The sequence below is a fragment of the Phalacrocorax carbo genome, chromosome 4 (assembly GCF_963921805.1).
Source record: "Phalacrocorax carbo chromosome 4, bPhaCar2.1, whole genome shotgun sequence".
Classification (NCBI taxonomy): Eukaryota; Metazoa; Chordata; class Aves; order Suliformes; family Phalacrocoracidae; genus Phalacrocorax; species Phalacrocorax carbo.
The window spans coordinates 50,477,340-50,495,778 of NC_087516.1; the positions used below are offsets into that span (position 1 = coordinate 50,477,340).

An 18,439-nucleotide genomic window follows, 5' to 3' on the forward strand; every position below is an offset into this window, starting at 1 on the left:
TGTGGAAGAGGCTTGCTGATATCTCCTAGAAACTGCAGAAGTGTCCATGTCAGGTGTAGTCACCATGGGAATAGGCATGCAGAACACAGAAGAAGAAAGGACTAAAGAGACAACTGAGGTGCACTGAGCATCAGCTCACCTTTGAGGACTGCTGCACATCCAGTTCACCCACAAAGATTACTCTGAGATGCACAGAAAACAGGCCTTTCTTCCCCAGACAGTCCTGGAAGGATAGCAGAGCTTGGAGCTTCCCTCCAGCCCTGCTTAGCTCCCTTCATATGGCATATGAGACTTTGCAGCCACTGGTCACCACCTGCTCAGACTCAGAGCTGGGAGAAACCGAAGACAGTCAGAGTTGAGTGGTTAGGATAGATCCCTGATGCCTTTCCTTTGCCACTTTTAGAGGTACCCCTAAGCCATGTTTCTCTAACACCATCATTCCCAAAATAGAGAGGATCCATCACCCCAAAGCCTTCTAACACAAATTCAGGGGAATGTCAGTAAACCTGACCACCCCAAACACAGCAGGTCTGACCCAAAGTTGAAGGCATTTTTAAAAGGACAGAGCATTATATCAGTGGAAGGGTGTGGTCTAGGGCCCTTGGCTTCAGCTCAGCATTTCTCCAATCACCCACTCACAGAAAGGCTTCCCACATGCTGGGTGCACCCACGTGTGCTGCTCCATAGGCCAGGTCCCTCCTTGCCTCTCCTGCAGGCAGTATAGCCACAGTCCTCGGGGGGACCTCGGCATTAGCCATCAGTTTACTTCGAGAGTCTGGTAGATAAACCTAGTAATATGCAAGGAACTATTGGGAATCACAGTAAAACAGGAACCGTCTCCTGCTGGACCAATCCAACAGGGTGAGGAGCTTGCACAGAGCCACTTGCCCGTGGAAAAGGCTCCATGCTAAAATAATAACAAATACATGAGTAAGAAGCCACAATTTCTTCGTCCTTTGCACATGGAGACATGGCCATCGGCAACTGTTGTTCATTCCTGAGCTCCGTACTGATATTATCCTGTCATTAGTTACTGCACTACACTTGGCTCTTACAACAAATTCACCTCATAGCTCCAAGCCCTCCACTTGACACCCAAAGCCACCTGTACTAAGTAGAGCCCAAAAAGTCCCCTCTGTGCAATAAACCAAAAAGGAAACCCACCAGCCCAGACTCAGTTCTCCAAATAATTTAAATGCATGTTTAAGAAAAATTCTGTGAGATCACCTTCTATCTAGTTCCCTCTCCCCCTGCCCCATCTTCTCTCTAGGTTGTTATACTATGGTTGTTATCATTGGGTTAGTGCCTGCAAGCAACAGAGTCTCTAAAAGTAGGAAAACTGGGATTTGCAGGATCCCACGGTACTGGCAATGTGCCCACAGGGTACCGTTCTCAGTGTGGCACACATAACAAGCACAACAAAGGTGGATGGAACAGTGCTCGCCCATTCAGGCCACCTGATCAGCATATATTGCAGCGTGAAAACACGGGCCATGGTCTTGCATTTCCCAAAAGGCAGCCTAAGAAATATTTCCTAACTAATTGCTAACCCATACACGCATTTCTGATCAGAAACAGCAGTGAATGCCAGAATTAAGGGGAAAAAAAACCAATATTGCAAACCACACACATCTTTTCAAGTGTAAACCTGTTGCAGCACACTGGAATCTCCATGCAGACGCTTTTATTACAGCAGTAAATGCTTCTCTGTTTAAATATGAGGTGTTTGGATGATTTCTAGTAAAGTCAGCTTGCCCTGAAGCAAATGTGCCTTAGGGCAGCCGCATCAGCCTGGCGAGATTCTTGGTGGCTAGAGAAGCTGACAGGTAGAAAGTTGTCCCATCAACATCATATGCACCTGCCAGGAAGTCTCCACATAGCTGGTGACAGGGACACATGAGGATTCAAGACAGAGGCCACAGCTGAGCTGTGTCCCCAGATTACCTCAGGTGACCTTTGAGTTTAGATGTTTTCTGCCGTCCAAGTAAACCTTGCCCCTGTGTCTGGTTCCCATCAGGAAAAGCTGAACAACTCTTGAAGCATTTCTCTTCTCCTCTTCCTACTGTCATTACTGCTTGGTGACTCACTCCCAAGTATGCCCACAACCTGCTAAGCCATTGCTGCTGGAAAGCCCCGCCAAACACAACACTGCCAGCTCAATCAAAATAAATACCACCTGTCTCCTTCCTCTCCTCAAGAACCAGCACAGGCAAACCTGTGAGCAGAAGAGCCCTCCAAAATGGGGCTTAGAGTGAGACACAGTATCGAGCAGACAAATCCTGTATGAATTAACAGGAGAAAGGGGAAGGGACTCAGCTAGGAATGGCTCTTGCTACCTGCTACCAGTGCCTGCTCACAGCTCCCGGGTGCCTCTGGGATTGCCAAGCAGAGATCTGAAAGGCTGGGTGAGGTCTCACATGCCCCAATCATCCTCACGTCCTCATCGGCACAGTCCTGTCACCCATGCGGCCCTGACAATATATGTTGGTGCACCCAGCCCAGCAGAATATGCTCTTTCACACTGATTAATAGGTGCCTCCAGCGTGGCAAGGAAAGGAAGCAGTGTGCATTGCTGATGCTGTGGTGATGAACACACTACATTACAGTAAAATATTATCCTTCTGACAGCATATATGATCCATTGAGTGCTTCACCCTAAAAAAATGATGCAAACGAAACCAGTCATGCGAGCAGGCAACAGAGAGCGCGTACTGTGAGCAAGGCTGCCACCACGTGGAACAAGGACAAGCCTGCAGACCCCTTCAGCCAGAGTAGGAGTGGGGAAAACCATCCTCACGCCTCCAAGCAACCCTGGCCTCATTAAACAGCTCTGGCCAAACCCTAATGTCTCAGCCTGATCAATTAATTTGGTCAGGAGCTGTTGCTGTTGCACCCTTCTCTCTCCTCTGAGTGATTAAAATCTCTTGCAAGGAAACCACCAGAGTCTTGCAAAATAGGGATGCCTGAGACATGGATGAGATCTGGCTGTTTTCACTATGGAAGATTTGAATCAAGTGAACCAGTTCAAGAGTGCCCCAAAGATCAGAAAAGTCCGGACTCAGCAGAGCCTGGGAGCACTGATATGCAAAAATATACCAAGCTCCTGCAATTCCTAAACTCGCATTGCTTGTGGGCGTGGAATTAATCCAAAACCATGACACTACCAATAATCGCTGGGGAGTCTTGCCCTCTTGTGTTGAACTACAGAGCAGTTCAGGTAACTGTGATTCTGCTCTGTAATAACAGAATCATCTGCAGAAGACAGAAAATATTTTTTTCTTCCTCCCTTTCAGCCCCCTCAAAATATTTCCCAGAAATGTGGGGGAGAGAAGAGTTGAAAATCTAGAGGAAAACCGATATTTTTTCCATTACACAAGAGAATTGCCTTTATTGTGGAAAAAAGGTCACGTGGATAAAAAACATTTTGAACACCATTTTTAAAAAAAGCTTTCTCTAGAATGCAGGCCTACAAATACACCCCCTAGATACTGCCCTAAATGCAGAAGCAAGAAGAGCAGGACAAACCGCAGCTTTGTGATGGAGGAGTACAGGTCAGGTCAAGCCATAAAAGGCTGAGGGGAAAACAAAGCTGAGATTTACCTTCCTCCATCGTCCTCAAGCCCAGGCAGTGTTTTGGGAACTCCTGTCTTTTGTAGATCTTCCATCCAGCAGCGCCCCTCAGAAATGGTGCCTCCAACAAGCCCCAGGCTTTGTCAACTCCTCCTCCTTTCGCTGTTCTCCTCCCTTGACTGATGGCAGGTTTTTGCAGAAAATACAGACCCCGCAGCTGTGGCTGGCAGTGGTGCAGGCAGTAAGGTGCACACACACCCATCGTGAGGTGGTACATCTGGCACTGGCCTTCTTGTGGAAGGCACAGCCTTCAGCAGCATTGAGCCTTCACAGTATGGTCCCTGCCACCTTTGCAGCAAACTCATCTCCATCTCCAAGCCATCACTTAACTTCCTTGGTGAATAAGGTCTTTTTATCCTCCATTTACCAGTCAATCCATCTGGCAGACAGGCACCAAAGACCTTGACTGTGATATACCAGCCAACTCTGGAATTCTTATCTGCAGTTCATCCTCACTCCTAGAGACCATAAAATACATTGGGTGTGTTTTCCCAGGGAAAGAATACCTTCATTTATGGGATCAGAGAGCATATGTTGCCATGAAATGTGCTCAGGGCACAGCACTGCATAAACAGGGCACAGGGAAAATGGAGATGCTCACCCTACTGCCTTTCCCCCTGGCACGGAGCAGATACAGCGCCCTTGTCCCACAAACCCAGCCCAAGGGCACTAGAAGCTGGACAGAAACTCTGCTGGGACAGAGATGGGGAACAGAGGCTTTGCTTAGATTAGGCATTTCTCAGGTGACCACGCCATTCACAGAGCCTGTTCCTGCAGGCTGAAGAGACAGAAGAGGGTGTGAGACTGTCTCTGAAAACAGCTTTCAGATGGACACTGCCCTGGCTGAAACCACCCACTTTGTGAGAAATAGGTGGCCATTAAAGAAGATGCCTTTGACTTTTCAAAGTTTCTTCCCATATGGAAATAAGACAAGCATTGCCAGATCAATTTACTTTCAAGCACTGTGCTGACTCAGTAGCAGCTTTGCTTCTACCCCCATGGACAATCTCTGCCCTTTCACAGCTGAAAACAGTTTCTGTTGACCCACCGGCTTGGCTGTTGCTCTATAGCTGCAGGTCATCTATGGGGTTTAGCATAACCACCCAGAAAAAGGCAAGCAGTCTTCCAGGGAAGTTCCCTAACCCTGTCTCTTTTAACAGCTTCATCACTTACAAGAAGCTCTAACAGCCTGTCTTCAAAGTTTCTGCTCTTTGAGAAAACTTCTGACATAAGAACTGCCACTGGGACCAGCCACCTCCCTCCAAAGTGGTAATGATCCCAGGGCAAATCACTTAGACAAACTGCATTTCCCCTCTAGCAGGATGTGTGGCCCTGCTCTGCTATGCATCATTTGAACTAGCACACAGACAGCAGAAGTCAAAGCCAGCGCCTGTAAATCTGTCCACGACAGATCAAGCAGATAGATGTCATTAGTTCAGTTGAAAACAACAGCAGAAAAAAAACTTCTGGAGGAGAGAGAAAAGGAAAACTATAATGTTTTCTGCCTACCAGGACACCCCTTCGGGAGCTTTCTGGAGGCTCCAGTGGCTACTAAACCCCTTCTTCAAGACTATCACAGCAATCCACACACATTTCTCTGGCAGGCAGAAGGCTGCTGCTTTGTGCTGTGATGGTGACTGACAGTATGAGCAGATCCTCCAGGAGCATGTGGGTAACTCACAGCAGCCTGTTCCCCACCATCCCACAGCACAGGCAGCGGTGCCATCCAGCAGCACTACCCCCAGGTCAGCAACACTCCTTAGGGCCATAGTATGCTGCAGTACTTGCAGCCACCATGAGATGCTCACCCCCCTCCAAGGAGCACCCCCCATGTTACACACACATGGGAGGGAGTCAGGGACACAAAGTGGGCAGTGGGCCAGCCAGTAAATTAATTTCAAAGGCAGGCAAATGATGGATGGGGTTCATGTGGGAAACAGGAGAGGATAAATTGCCCATCTGTGACTGATACAGCAGAGAACAGTGCAGGATGGAGCAAAATGAATGGGCACAGTGGGATCAAGGAAGGAGAGACTGAGCAGCATGTACATAATTGAATCCCTGAGGCCTGGATCCTGTCTTTTGGGCTACGTGGGACTGCAAGTGTAGGAGCGCAGCTGAAGTGAATGACTCATGGGCTGTGTGTGACAGATAGGACCCCCAGAGCAATCTCTTATTGGTGTGGGGGTGGGAATGCCACTGACACGATCGTGAGGGAATGTAATGAGACAGGAACTTCCTCCACATCTTTCTGTGAACCTTTGAACCCAGCCTTTACAAAAACAGCCTGGAGGAGTCTGCCAAAATTAGAGGTAATGCCACAGCTCAGCACTCTGGACCCAGACAGGGAGGCAGCTTGTCAAGCGGAACCAATCTCCCCTGCACAACAAACCCAGACTTACACCAAAAACTTATTAGTCTGCTCGGTGCTGCTGACTTTGTCCCTACAGGAATCATTGTCAGGGAGACAAAAATGTTCAGGAAAATCAGCTTTTTCCCCTCTGTCCTCCTCTGCCCTGCTGCTGTGCCAGGTTCAAGTTGGCACAGGGTTCAAGCTGGTTCTAGGGCATTCCCAGTCTCACCAGAAGCAGGGACCCTCCAGTGCCTCAGGAAAGAGGCTTTCAGCGGTGCCATGCCAGGCTGATGTGCTGAAAAGCAGCTCAGAAGCAATTTTGATTGTCCCGTGCTATGTTACTTCAAGCGTGTTGCTTGCTTTTACTCCAGTAGTTACTCAGGTAGAAAGACACGCTCCCACACTTACAGCAAGAGACTCACATGCACAGCACAAGTACAGCTGGGATGTGCCCAAGCACTGTGCCCGGCCAGACTGCCTGAAGCAGCGCAGGCAAGCCAGCTGCACCATCCTGCTGCTTCAGTGGATGTAAACATCCTCCCCCATATGACTGGGGGCTGCACGAGGACGTTAACTGCAGGTTATGTGTGACTGTAGCATCCTTCTCGCCAGCCTCCTCTCTCCAAGAGAGGCCAGCAGTGTTAGTCAAGAGTAAACTGGAGCAAATGCATAGCCAGGCTTCTCCCGTGTCACCCTCTTGCCTGCAGCAGCCTGAAGAAACCTGTTCAAGTGGGAATTTTCATTATATTAAGGCCACCTATAGTTTCTTGCTCTGCAGCCCTGGTTTTTTTCTTCCATTTTTAAACTTTTAGCATCCACCACAACCTGTGGCAAAGAGGATATTCCACACCACACAGCTGAATCTTCCAGTTTAAGGTAGCAGGCAATCCAGTGCCTTAGACCCAGTCCTCCTGGCACCTGGACCTCTCCCTGCATCTCTTTTAAGAAGATGAGGTGATAGATCAGCTTGCTTTGGAGACTGTGAACTAATTTTATACTGAGAACTGGTGTCTCCTAGCTTGTTCCCAACTTGTCCTGCTACCTAAACCCATGCTGATCTTGTGGTCGAGCAAAGTTATAAGCAGCCTGACTCCGTCTGCAAAGAGACTTCATTTCACTAAATTGTGCAAAACAGCTCTCCTCTTGTCCCATCTTCATTAAATAATGCAGTTTTTTACTAAGCTCAGTGGCCTTACCCTGTGAGGCGATGGGAGAGGCCCAAAGCAGATGTTAATCCAGTAATTCAAATGCTTTCCATGAATCAGAGAATAACAGAGAATGCTGCTAAGGTTTATAACCCAGACCCCCATGCAATTTTTTCAGGTGGTGGAAGAGTAAAGAATATAGGATGAGAGGAAATGACCTCAAGTTGCATCAGCAGAGGTTTAGATTGGATATTAGGAAAAATCCTAATTAGGAAATTAGGAAAAATTTCTTTACTGGTACAGTGGTCAGGCATTGGAGCAGGCTGCCCAGAGAGGTCGTAGAGTCACCGTCCCTGGAGGTGTTCAAAAAACATATAGATGTGGCATTTCAGGACATGGTTTAGGAGGCCTGGTGGTGTTGGGGTGGTGGTTGGACTTGATGATCTTAGAGGTCTTTTCCAACCTTAATGATTCTATGATTCTATGATATTGACGCCCTTTCTACTGCAATGCAGGCACTTCTGCACTCCCAGAAATTGTCTGTGTCTCACTGATATACTCCTGAGGACCTGACAAATAACAACCTGTTGTCCCTTCAGCTTTGGCACACCCATCCTGGCACAGGTATGCTAGCCAATCCCTCTTTCCCAACAAAGGTGATACCATTTCAAATAACAGGAGTGAATGGCACCACCAAGTACATTTCTGATACCTGTGTTAAGCTGCATATCCAGAGTCTTGTTGGTATTGAAATGTTGCAAAATTATACTGATGAAAGCCCTAGTAGAGGGATGAGTTTTGGCCTGTCTTTCACTGGAAGTCTCCATCCTTCCAGTGCCTGGTGCCTATTGATTTCAGGAGGATAAGCGACATAAGTAAATGCAGTATGAACCAGCAAAAGAAAGCTCTGAATGGATTTCAGGCACAGGGATATAGAGTCACGGCAGCTGGGGTCTCTCACCCACCCTGCCACTCAGAACAGGACTTGGCAACAGTAGGTCAGTGAGGGTGTAACCTTGTCTAGCTGGGTCTTGGAAATCCCCAAGGATGAAGGTGTCAGAGTCCACAGGTCTTTGACATGTTTTCGTTCCAAGCAACACCAAGAGTGGGGCAAGTTCAGGTTTTCACAAGGGGACTCAATTATTTTAAAAGGAACACCAGATAATGGCATTTATCATTCTTTGTCTAAAAGTTTTCCTTGATGTTGAATCCATTCCACATTCAGCCAAACTCTTTTGCTGCAGTTTGTTGATATCCCCCTTAATCACAAGCTATTTCATTTAAGACCTACTCATTACTGGCTATAGAAAAACTATTCCTGTTTTGCTTAGTCCAGTTTGGGGAGATAGGGAACTTACTCATCCTGGAATAAGCTGGGGCCACCCATGCCATGACCTTGTGCCAGAAGTTGCTACTTCAGACCAATGTCGCTGGGCTACTTGGGGATTTTTAGCAGTAGGTCTTTGCTCACCTAGTTAATTTGCACAGATTTAAGAGATAAAACACTCCCACAGGCAGGCGCAAGCAGTCGAGCATCTCCAGCAAGCAGGGCAGTCATGAGTGGCTGAGAATAAACTACACAGTTGGAGCCATAAAACTTCCTTTTCAGCCTTTGAGGTTGAAACCCTTCCTGTTGCCGTCACTAGGGTGGTCACGATCAATGGCCAATCTTTGCAGCAGGTACATCTCAGAAGCACCTGGTTAGCACTCACCATAGGAGCAGCAAGTCCAAGGAGCACCAGAAGGGTTTCAACCACAAAGGTTTTGCTCAGCAGCTTGTTTTATTTTGTTTCTTCCAAGAAGCAGCCAGACTACAGGCCAGCCCCGATGGAAGCAGTGGTAAATACTCAGTCACTCCTTCCTATACAATCACTTTCTTCTTAGGTGAACCTAAGGCTCTGAACTATGCCCTGTGTTCTCCAGGCCAAACACAGACTCTCACATGTAACCCTTCTTTACTCCAAGAGAAGGACACAGACACACACTTCTGGTGCGAAACTTGCCCTTAGTCAATTCGGCTGCTCTTAATACCTTTCAGTCACAAAATCTCTATGTGCTGGGTCACAACCTTGTTAGTACCTAACCACTGGCAGCAGAAGAATATGAGGTGCATATAAACTCACCAAAGGAACCTTTTTCTTCAGGGAGTTATATACATTTACTTATAAAAGTGACTGAAGTTCAGATAAATTCCAGCTTCCAAGCACAGAGGATTATTCCACTAGGCATAAAGCAGAAACAGACATTCTCTGTAGGGATGTAACTTCTAATTATGTATTGCTCCCTACAGCCTATATGCTAGGATCATTATTATCTTCCATGTTTATTAATCACTTACCTGATGTTAACAAAAAGATACCTTCTAGGAGATATGCAAATAATCCTGCAATTTTCTTTCCCAGTGACTCAGCATTTATATCAGAAATGTGTTAACAGGATACAAAGGCTATTAAGAAGCCCTCTGCATAATTATCATCTTTCTTGCCTCCAGTTCTTCATAATTTATGGAAGAAAATGGTTTTTTTCTAAGAGATACTCCATCTTGCCAGAAGAAACGTTATCTTTTCTTCTGTTTTAAATCTAATTTCTTCCATTTTCACATCTCTAAAGACCTGTCTCTAAAATTTTATTCAAATAACGTAAAGTTAAATACTCTCAACAAGTGAAAGGAAATGCTTTCAGCACTGAGGAGGCTGGACTGGCACCAAGTTAAAATATGAGTGTTGTGTTGAGAGTTAATAAAGCACCTACAGATTACTTTTCCATATTTTCTCTGCAACATCAAGGGAAAACACCTGGGACATAACACTGGGCTTTGAATGAGTTCATGTTATTGTCACAGAGAGGTAATTGAAGCAATCTTAAATCAAAATTGTCCCATTCACCCCGTTTATCTGGGATCAAGTGCAAAAAATTGATGAGCATATAATTAACTCCTTGGAAAATGCATTAGTATGGAGAATGTTTTTTGGGGGGCAGCTATTCTCCTAGGTGACAAGATGACAGGAGACATCCATCTTGTGCTTGCTGTGCTGGAGTTGTTCAGGAGAAAGCTTGTCTGGGCTACCAGCAGCTGGGGCATTGAGCTATTCCTTGGTTTACTGTGTTTGGTTTTTTTCCTGTGCAAACACAGCTTTGTGCAAGAGCTTTGCACTTAACTGTTTAGTGACATGAACTTAAGAAATGAACAACTTAAGACATAACTCCTACTCTTGGTTCTGCTTTCTTCACCTTCAGCTGGCACCTTTTCCTCTGAAAAATCACACCTTCAAGAAGCAAGGAAACCCACCCTGGCCTAACTTCCCAGTATTTAGCCCCCTGATGCTCTTTCACTGAAGGAAAACTCTCTGGAACCTAAAGGTTCCCCGAAGATGGCAAACTCAGCAACCACCCCACCAATAACAATGTAACAGAAAAATGCCCTCTTCTGAAATGGCTTAGCAGGCAAAGCTGGGGCAAAAACTTGGGCAAATCTAGGGAAGGAGATCCAGCAGAAGGAAATACCCCTCTACATGCTCCACCACCCATGAAACGTTCCGATTAGCCATCTTGCTTAAAATATCCAAGCCAGAGGCTTTTGCATGAAACGTCCCTAGTGATGAGTATTCATTTCAAAGGTGTGCTCTGAATGGGAATCTAACACTGCAATCAATTTGCAGAGGTTACCTGGAGGAATAAGAATATATTCAGCAGATAATAAAATAACCTCACTATGATGCCATGTGGGAAGGGCATACTGTCAGAAGCCCATAGGAGAAGAAAAGCCATGCTTGGAAGGACCCAGAGGCTGAAACAGAGACAATAAGGATGGGTGTGATGCCTGCACATGTATCTATATGGGACATATCAAAACACTTGACAGGTCTAAACCGCAGCTCATATATGCAAGCCCAGGCCATTTTGCAAGAAGCCCATACCCTAGATTCTAGGAAACTGCATAAAAACAACTCCAGAGCCAGACTCTGTGTAGAGCTAACTCCTGGGCTTTGCAAAGCTAACCACTCTGATCAGCGACTAACAGATGAGATAGATACCCTTTGGAGAGCCATGCTGCTGGAACACCCAGTCGTGCTGGCAGGACAGTGTGCCAAGCTTTTCCAGCCCCCGCTGGCCTGGATTCCCATGACTTTGAATGCAGGATGTTGGCTTTACTGCTGGGGCTGTATTAATTTTTCCTTCGTCTTGGCAGGAATGCGTTCATAGCTCAGCCCAAGCCACCTCATGTCACTTTATGGCGAGACAGGGGCTATGACCTTAACAGCCACATGGCACTGCACGCGTATTTCCAACTTCACAGTTTTTGCCCAAGACACTCTGCAATCAAAGCACAATGCTAACGAGGTGAAGTCAAGCAGGGAAGCCCAGGGAATGTTGAAATTACAGCCGGGTGCCCACCGTTAACTCTGCTCCCCTCCCTGCACAGCCCTGACGTTAAAGCTTTTCATTCTGTGAGCGTGGTCCCAGTAAGGTTTCTGTGCTGCTCTATGCATTGCAGAAGCAGAGCTTGATTAGCTGCTCACTGCTGGATATTTTGGGGGCTCCCCGTGGAAATGGCAGGGATACGTGATACCACGAGGACCTACCCGTAGGGCAGGCACAGCCTTGCTTGCCAAGGACAGCGTTCGGGCACCTGAAACCCACATCCCCCCAGCACCCCGAGGGAGGGTCCCCATCCCTTCTCGAACCCCGGAGATGCCTCTGGACGTGCCTGCCCCCTCCCCAAGCCAACAGGCGAGACGACAGCACATCCGTCCCCGCCGCTCTCGGCGCCTCCAGCCCCGCGGGTGCCACCGCTCCCCGCGCTGCACCCTTACTCCATACCTCTCCGGTATGTCCCGGGACCTCCCCACTCCGGTGGGTGCCCCACGGCTCCTCAGGCCCCCGCCCTGCCATCCAAGTGCCCCCCACCTCCTCCAGCCCCGGCCCCGGCCCCGCCCGCGCGCCGCCCGCCCGCGCGCCGCCGAGGCCGTTTCGCCCCTCCCGCCCCAGCTCCATTCGCGGACATGGCGGTGCCGGTGCCGGTGCTGGTGTTGCTGCCCGCCCTCCTCTCCGGTACCGGGCCGTCGGGGGCGGGGGTACACGGGACGATGAGCCGGTTCCGGGGAAGGGGGAACTGGGCCGGTACCGTGCCCCCGCCGGTCACGTCCCAGGGAAGGGGAAACCTGAACCGCTACCGGGCACCGGCCGGTTTGCGGGGGGGGCGGGGGGCGGCCGCGGGACCTAAGCCGGTAGCGGGCATCAGCCATTCGGGAGCAGGGGGGGAGAACGGGCACAGGACGGTGCCGAGCACCGGCTGCTCGGGGCGTGCCGGGACGGGACACCGCCAGTCGGGGACCGGCCCGGTAACGGACACTGGCTGGGCCCGGGGGGAGGTCGGGGAGGGGGGCAATGCGGGCCGTTGCCGGGGCGGGGCGGGACCAGGCGCCGTTAACGCCGGTCGCTCTCCACAGGGCTCCTCTCGTGTCCCGGAGCCGCTGCCAGCGTCCCGGTGAGTGCGGCCCGCCCCGTCGTCCCCGGGGAGGGCGATCACCCCTGCCCTCCGTATCGCCAGCCAGGCCTCCCGGGCATGCCGGCCCCTTCCCCGCAGCCCCTGGCTCCGGAGCCCCCGCAAGGGCCTCTCCCCACAGCTGGGGGACCCCGGGAGCCTGGCACCGCCCGCTAAGGGCTGCAGCTCACACGCCTGGGTGATGCCCACCGCCCACCAGCTTGGTCTGGGCTTGCCCTTCACGGGGACCGGCCGTCCGTGTGTCCCGCTGAGCTAAGACATCTGAAGGAGCAGTGTTTAGTAGCATGCATATTGTCCTGACACCACAGCTCCGGCCATAGCAGGCCATAGAAGCCCAGCCTCAAGCAATAAATTCCCATAGGAGCATGAAAGATAACGTGGTGCTTTATAACGCTGTGCCAGCTCCTCCGGAGCACTCCCTTAGTGCATGAGCGTGCCAATGTTCTTCAGAAGCTCTCAGATCAGAAGCTAAGCAGAGACCTGTTTCAAATGGTCTATCTTAGACTTCTTAAATACCTGCCTCCCCTAGCCTGCTTGCGACAAGTACGGTATGCCTGGATGTCCAAGGAACTACGATCCAGTGTGTGGGACCGACGGAGAGACCTACTCAAATGAGTGTGTGCTCTGCCTTTCAAACAGGTACTCACTTAATTGATATCCTAATCGTCCCTTTCCGTATATGCAAGCAAAATAGTCACCCTCACATCCCAATTAACTGATCGACTATGGGCTTTGGATCGTTCACTCTGTTAAACTGCAGTTCTAGCAGTGTCTGCTCAACTGTCAATCCCTTGCAACGGCTTTTGTCATGATACCTGTAAACGGCTTAGATTGGATTCAGTTAGCTGGGATTACTGAATATTTGCTTTTGTAATTCTTAAAGAGGAGCATCTCAGAGTGCAGCTGCCTGTCACATTCATACAGGGCCACACTGTCATTAAATGTAATGCTGGACTCTTCCAAACTCTCCATCAGAAAACATGAAATATAGCTTTTACTACAGAATGTTACATTCAAGATCCAGTCTCCTGTACTTCCTTTCACAGAGAAGAGTAAGAATGCCAAATGTTAGGCGAAAATACTATTTTGCCATTGAGATTGTTTAAAAATTCAGAAAAAGTTCTCCTAACATTTGAGAGAGGGCATTTTATTCTTTAATAATATTTTTTTAAAAACCAAACTAAACAACAAATTGAAAACATGGAAAATAAGGACTTAATGAGGATTGTTGTTCTCCGCCCCTCCCCATTATGATTGACTGGAAACCTCTGTAGAACATCCTCCCAGTACAAACTGAGAGGAACTCCTCATGAATTGAATTTGGTGGTGAAAGGAATTTATATAAATGAAATAACAAAATTTCTGTTTCCATCAGAGGGAAGAAGTGAGAGGAGCACAACAGCAGTGATGGGCACTTACAAAATTACAATTAGATAGATCTCACTAAAGGGAAGGCTGAAATATATTTTTGACTTTGGAGTGGGGGAAGATTACTTGTTACCAGATAATTTATAAAGTTCAAATGACCAAGACAGAGGGAACATAGGCCAGAATAAAAAAAAGTGTCAAAGGAGACTTAAGGAAATAATATTTTAAAGAAAGTGCCAAAGTGTGTCGAAGTATGTTTAAAGGTATGCAGATTTGCAGAATTTGGTGACATTTTCACCACAGTACATCACAAACCACCCAAGCAAATAACAAATTGTAAAAAGAATTGGTAAACCTACAATCTGGAAAAAACCCAACCAGGGAATCAAAGGGCACATACAGCACAATATGTGAAAGAGGAGAAAACAGGTGCTGGCATGTTACATATTAGGAGCCTACCCGTCTTTGCTGCCTAGAACGATGTTGGAGTACGTTATTAAGTGATTGACTTGTAGACAGCCAGATGTAGGAAAGAGAGTAAGCAAAGCAGATACAGGTTTGTCAGAAGTAATCCAATCAAATCCATGAGATTTAGGTTTTTGGCAAGATAACTGGCCTAGCAGAGTAGCAAGAAACACAAGTGTTGCTCCATGGCATTAGTAAGGCATTTTACACACCTCTACTTGACATTGACATAAGCAGATTAATAGTTATTCAGCTGAAATTGTTAAAGGATGAACTCACATCAGTTTGAAGTGCTGTGGTTTAAAAGCATTTTACAGACAGCATTTTACAGTCAAACTGGGATTTCCTTTAGGTGTAATATATAATTCACTATTTTTGTAATGAATTAGATATCAGAAACAAGACAATAAAAATTTGCAAAATGGTGTGAGATACAATGATCTGTGCAGGACAATATCAAAATTCCCAGGAATCTGGAGAAATGGACTGAAATCAGTACAATAAAAGTGAAAGAGACATGCTAGGTATCACACATAGAGGCTGCAAGTCCATGTTGTGGAGATACAGACAGGAGAGTGTCTAACACCTAAAGAGTGTATTTGATCCTTTCTCAGAGCAGAATGATGGGCTTTGAGATCCAGCCTTACATTTCCAGGATATTTCATTTTTTAGGCATGATCCCTCAGTTCGAGATGGGTGCATGGTAGCTTCCTGAATATATCATTGCACATAGCACAAAGAGTGCTCTAGGCAAACCTGCTGTTTATTTTCACTCAGTTCCTTAAGTAATTCATGATGGGGCTTACATCTTATTAGTATGAGACATAATGTGCACGTTTTGCATGAAACATGGGATTTAGTCCAGTTAGACACACAAGAGAGATTTTTATCTTAACCACCTTTTTTTTCCTGGCATCTTACATGCTCAGAAACACACATTTTGGTCTGAAGGGGCACAGGGTGATCAGATACTATCCTGATTTTTTTTCTTTAATAATTCAGTAGTTTGCATACCCTGTGGCTTTCTAGTTCAGTCTGGAGTTGTTGTTCTGAAGTGTTTGACTAGGTATGAATGTAACGAGGATAAACAATTTTGTCTTATTGGAAGAATTTCACCTTTGAAAAATGGTTCATTGTTATAAGCAAAGGTCATTTCACTTCAAGGAGCCTAAGGCACACACAGTCCATCGCACTCCTTAGGAGGGGAGAACAAAGAGATCTTTCTGCCCTTCTTAACAAGCTGCATGACCAGTAGCTGCTGAGATAAACGTGGTGATGTAGAAACAGATATATGGGCATATCCCATAGTGAATCACAAAACAGTCAGTTCTGAATTAACTTGGGTGATTCTCAACAGCCAACTTGCAGGCCACTTCCAGCCAGTGTTTAAGGACTTTTTAAAAAGAAAAGAAGAGTTTTACTTCCATGATGGCCAAGGCAGTACCATCCACGGGGTATTTCAGCCATGCAAGACTGTGTGGTCACCTGGAGAGCCCCATGTGCATGTAGAGTACTGCAGGAGAGGTTGCCGTGGCTGATTCATGATAACATGAGCCAGTTGGAGCAAAGGTGCAGCACTAACCCTGCCCGTCCTGGTTCTGCAGCGCAGCCCGCTAACTTTAAGACCAAAGCTTGTCTTCCTCCTGACTTTTTTTTTTTTTAAAAAAAAAGCTTAGATTGAATCCATTTTTAAGTGGGTCTTCAAATGCAAATCTCAGGTCTTTTCCACACTTAGTGTCCAGTAGCAGTGACAACAGCTGATCTTAATTTAAACCTAGTCTAGCAGCACCACAAACACTTTGGAAACAGACACAGCAGCTTGAGCTGCCCCTGCAAGGTTTAGCCTAAGGGCTGTCCTTCAGCCAGAACTTTGCCTTACATCTTTACATGTGTTTTACATCCTCTGGGCTTGATTTTTCCTTTCATATTCCTAATCTGCTCCAGTACCTTCTGGTTAAAAGATCCCTGATAAACCTATCAGTAGAGATTATCCCTGGTTTTGGGTAACCATAAGCGTCTTGAATTTCATGAGGAGTAAACCAGCTTGATTCTATTAAGATAGGGAAGCAAACCAAAGATCTAGGGCAGTTTGCGTTCTACCACTTTCTTTTTGTACCTGCACTTGCTTGGTAAACTGAGATTTGTAAATGGAGCACCCCAAAGTACCATGTATGGGACTTGCAAAAATAAAAAAAAAAATCTAATGTTCCCAAACTAACGTAAACTTGGCGAAAATTTCCTTAAAGAAGATTCCAATGTTCAGAGAACCACACATTTAACTTTTAGTGAAGCCTCGGATACAGAGATGCATCAGGATTCATGCCCTTCCCACTGAATTCCCACATGAAAGTAGGATATTTTGTAGGCATTAGAAGTGTTTCCCGTTTCAGGGACCATGAAGTCTGACTTGCATTAGTGCTTTGTAATGGACACGTTAGTCCTCATGGCAGGATTTCTCATGTGGTTTGATACTTCTCAGATCTATACACGGCTTTATCAGGTTTTTATGGGTAACAAAGCCTGAAGTGAGGCTGTCTCTGGTAAATTACTCACTCTGTGTGATTCCTAAATCTTTGCATCACAGTTTTCAGTAATGTTTGCCATAAGTAATGCAATTAAATGTAGTGATGCGTATAACTGAACACAGAAAGCCACGGAAGAGTCCACTTTATAAAATGTCTCTGCTAAATTCAAGTGTAGTGCTTCTCTTCTAAAATATTTTTCTTCTGCTTGCAGAGAAAATAAAAAGGATGTCCAAATTTTCAAGATGGGAAGCTGCTGATATGGCAGATGGCCACTTTTCAAGAAAATGAGAGGGGCACAGGCCCTCTGTCCCACAGTCCAAATGGAAACAATGCCTTGAATGTACCTTCTGTGTAGCCTGTCTTAATAAATAAGCTTGTCTGTTGAAAAAAAGTACTGTTACTGTATTATAGAATCATTAAGGTTGGAAAAGACCTCTAGGATCAAGTCCAACCATCAACCCAACACTACCATGCCTCCTAAACCATGCCCTGAAATGCCATGTCTATATGTTTTTTTAACACCTCCAGAGATGGTGACTCTACCACCCCTCTGGGCAGCCTGCTCCAATGCCTGACCACTCTTTCAGTAAAGAAATTTTTCCTAATTAGGTTTTTTCCTAATATCCAACCTAAACCTCCCCCGATGTAACTTGAGGCCATCTCCTCTTGTCCAATAACCTGTGTCAAGAGACCAACACCCACCTCACTACAACCTCCTTTCAGGTAGTTGTAGAGAGCGAGAAGGTCTCCCCTCAGACTCCTCCAGGTTAAACAGCCGCAGTTCCCTCAGCCGCCCCACAGAAGACTTGTGCTCTAGACCCTTCACTGGCTTCATTGCCCTTCTCTGGACACACTCCAGCACCTCAATGTCTTTCTTGTAGTGTAGAGGGCCCAAAACTCAATGCGGTATTCCAGGTGCGGCCTCACCAGTGCCGAGTACAGGGGCTCGATCACTTCTCTACTCCTGCTGGCCACACTCGTTCTGATACAAGCCAGGGCAATGTTGGCCTTCTTGGCCACCTGGGCACACTGCTGGCTCATATTCAGCTGGCTGTCAACCGGCACCCCCAGGCCCTTTTCCGCCGGGCAGCTTTCCAGCCACCCTTCCCCAAGCCTGGAGTGTTGCATGGCGTTGTTGCGATCCAAGCGCGGGACCCGACACTGAGCCTTGTTGAACCTCATACAACTGGGCTCAGCCCATCGATCCAGCCTGTCCAGGTCCCTCTGCACAGCCTTCCTACCCTCAAGCAGATCAACACTCCCACCCAACTTGGTGTCACCTGCAAACTTACTGAGGGTGCACTCGATCCTACCGCCCAGATCATTGATAAAGATACTAAACAGAACTGGCCCCGCTACTGAGCCTGGGGAGCAGCACTTATGATCGGCCGCCAACTGGATTTAACTCCATCCACCACAGCTCTTTGCGCCCAGCCATCCAGCCATT

General features: G+C 47.2%; 1 protein-coding gene and 1 long non-coding RNA gene across 3 annotated transcripts in view; one reads left to right on the forward strand and one right to left on the reverse strand.

The window, feature by feature from the left end:
• The window catches only part of LOC135313104 (uncharacterized), a 43,770-nt gene extending 31,759 nt beyond the window's left edge, over window positions 1-12,011 (reverse strand). For both annotated transcript variants that reach the window (XR_010372696.1, XR_010372695.1), the window contains exon 1: window positions 11,858-12,011. This is a non-coding gene — a long non-coding RNA (uncharacterized LOC135313104). The remainder of the gene's footprint in view (window positions 1-11,857) is intronic.
• On the forward strand, window positions 11,939-17,383 carry SPINK2 (serine peptidase inhibitor Kazal type 2). Its single transcript, XM_064449905.1, has 4 exons — window positions 11,939-12,180; window positions 12,579-12,616; window positions 13,164-13,273; window positions 17,204-17,383. The coding sequence occupies exons 1-4, from the start codon at window positions 12,132-12,134 to the stop codon at window positions 17,247-17,249; spliced, it is 243 nt and encodes an 80-aa protein (XP_064305975.1). The 5' UTR covers window positions 11,939-12,131; the 3' UTR covers window positions 17,250-17,383.
• The last annotated feature ends 1,056 nt before the right edge of the window (window positions 17,384-18,439 follow it).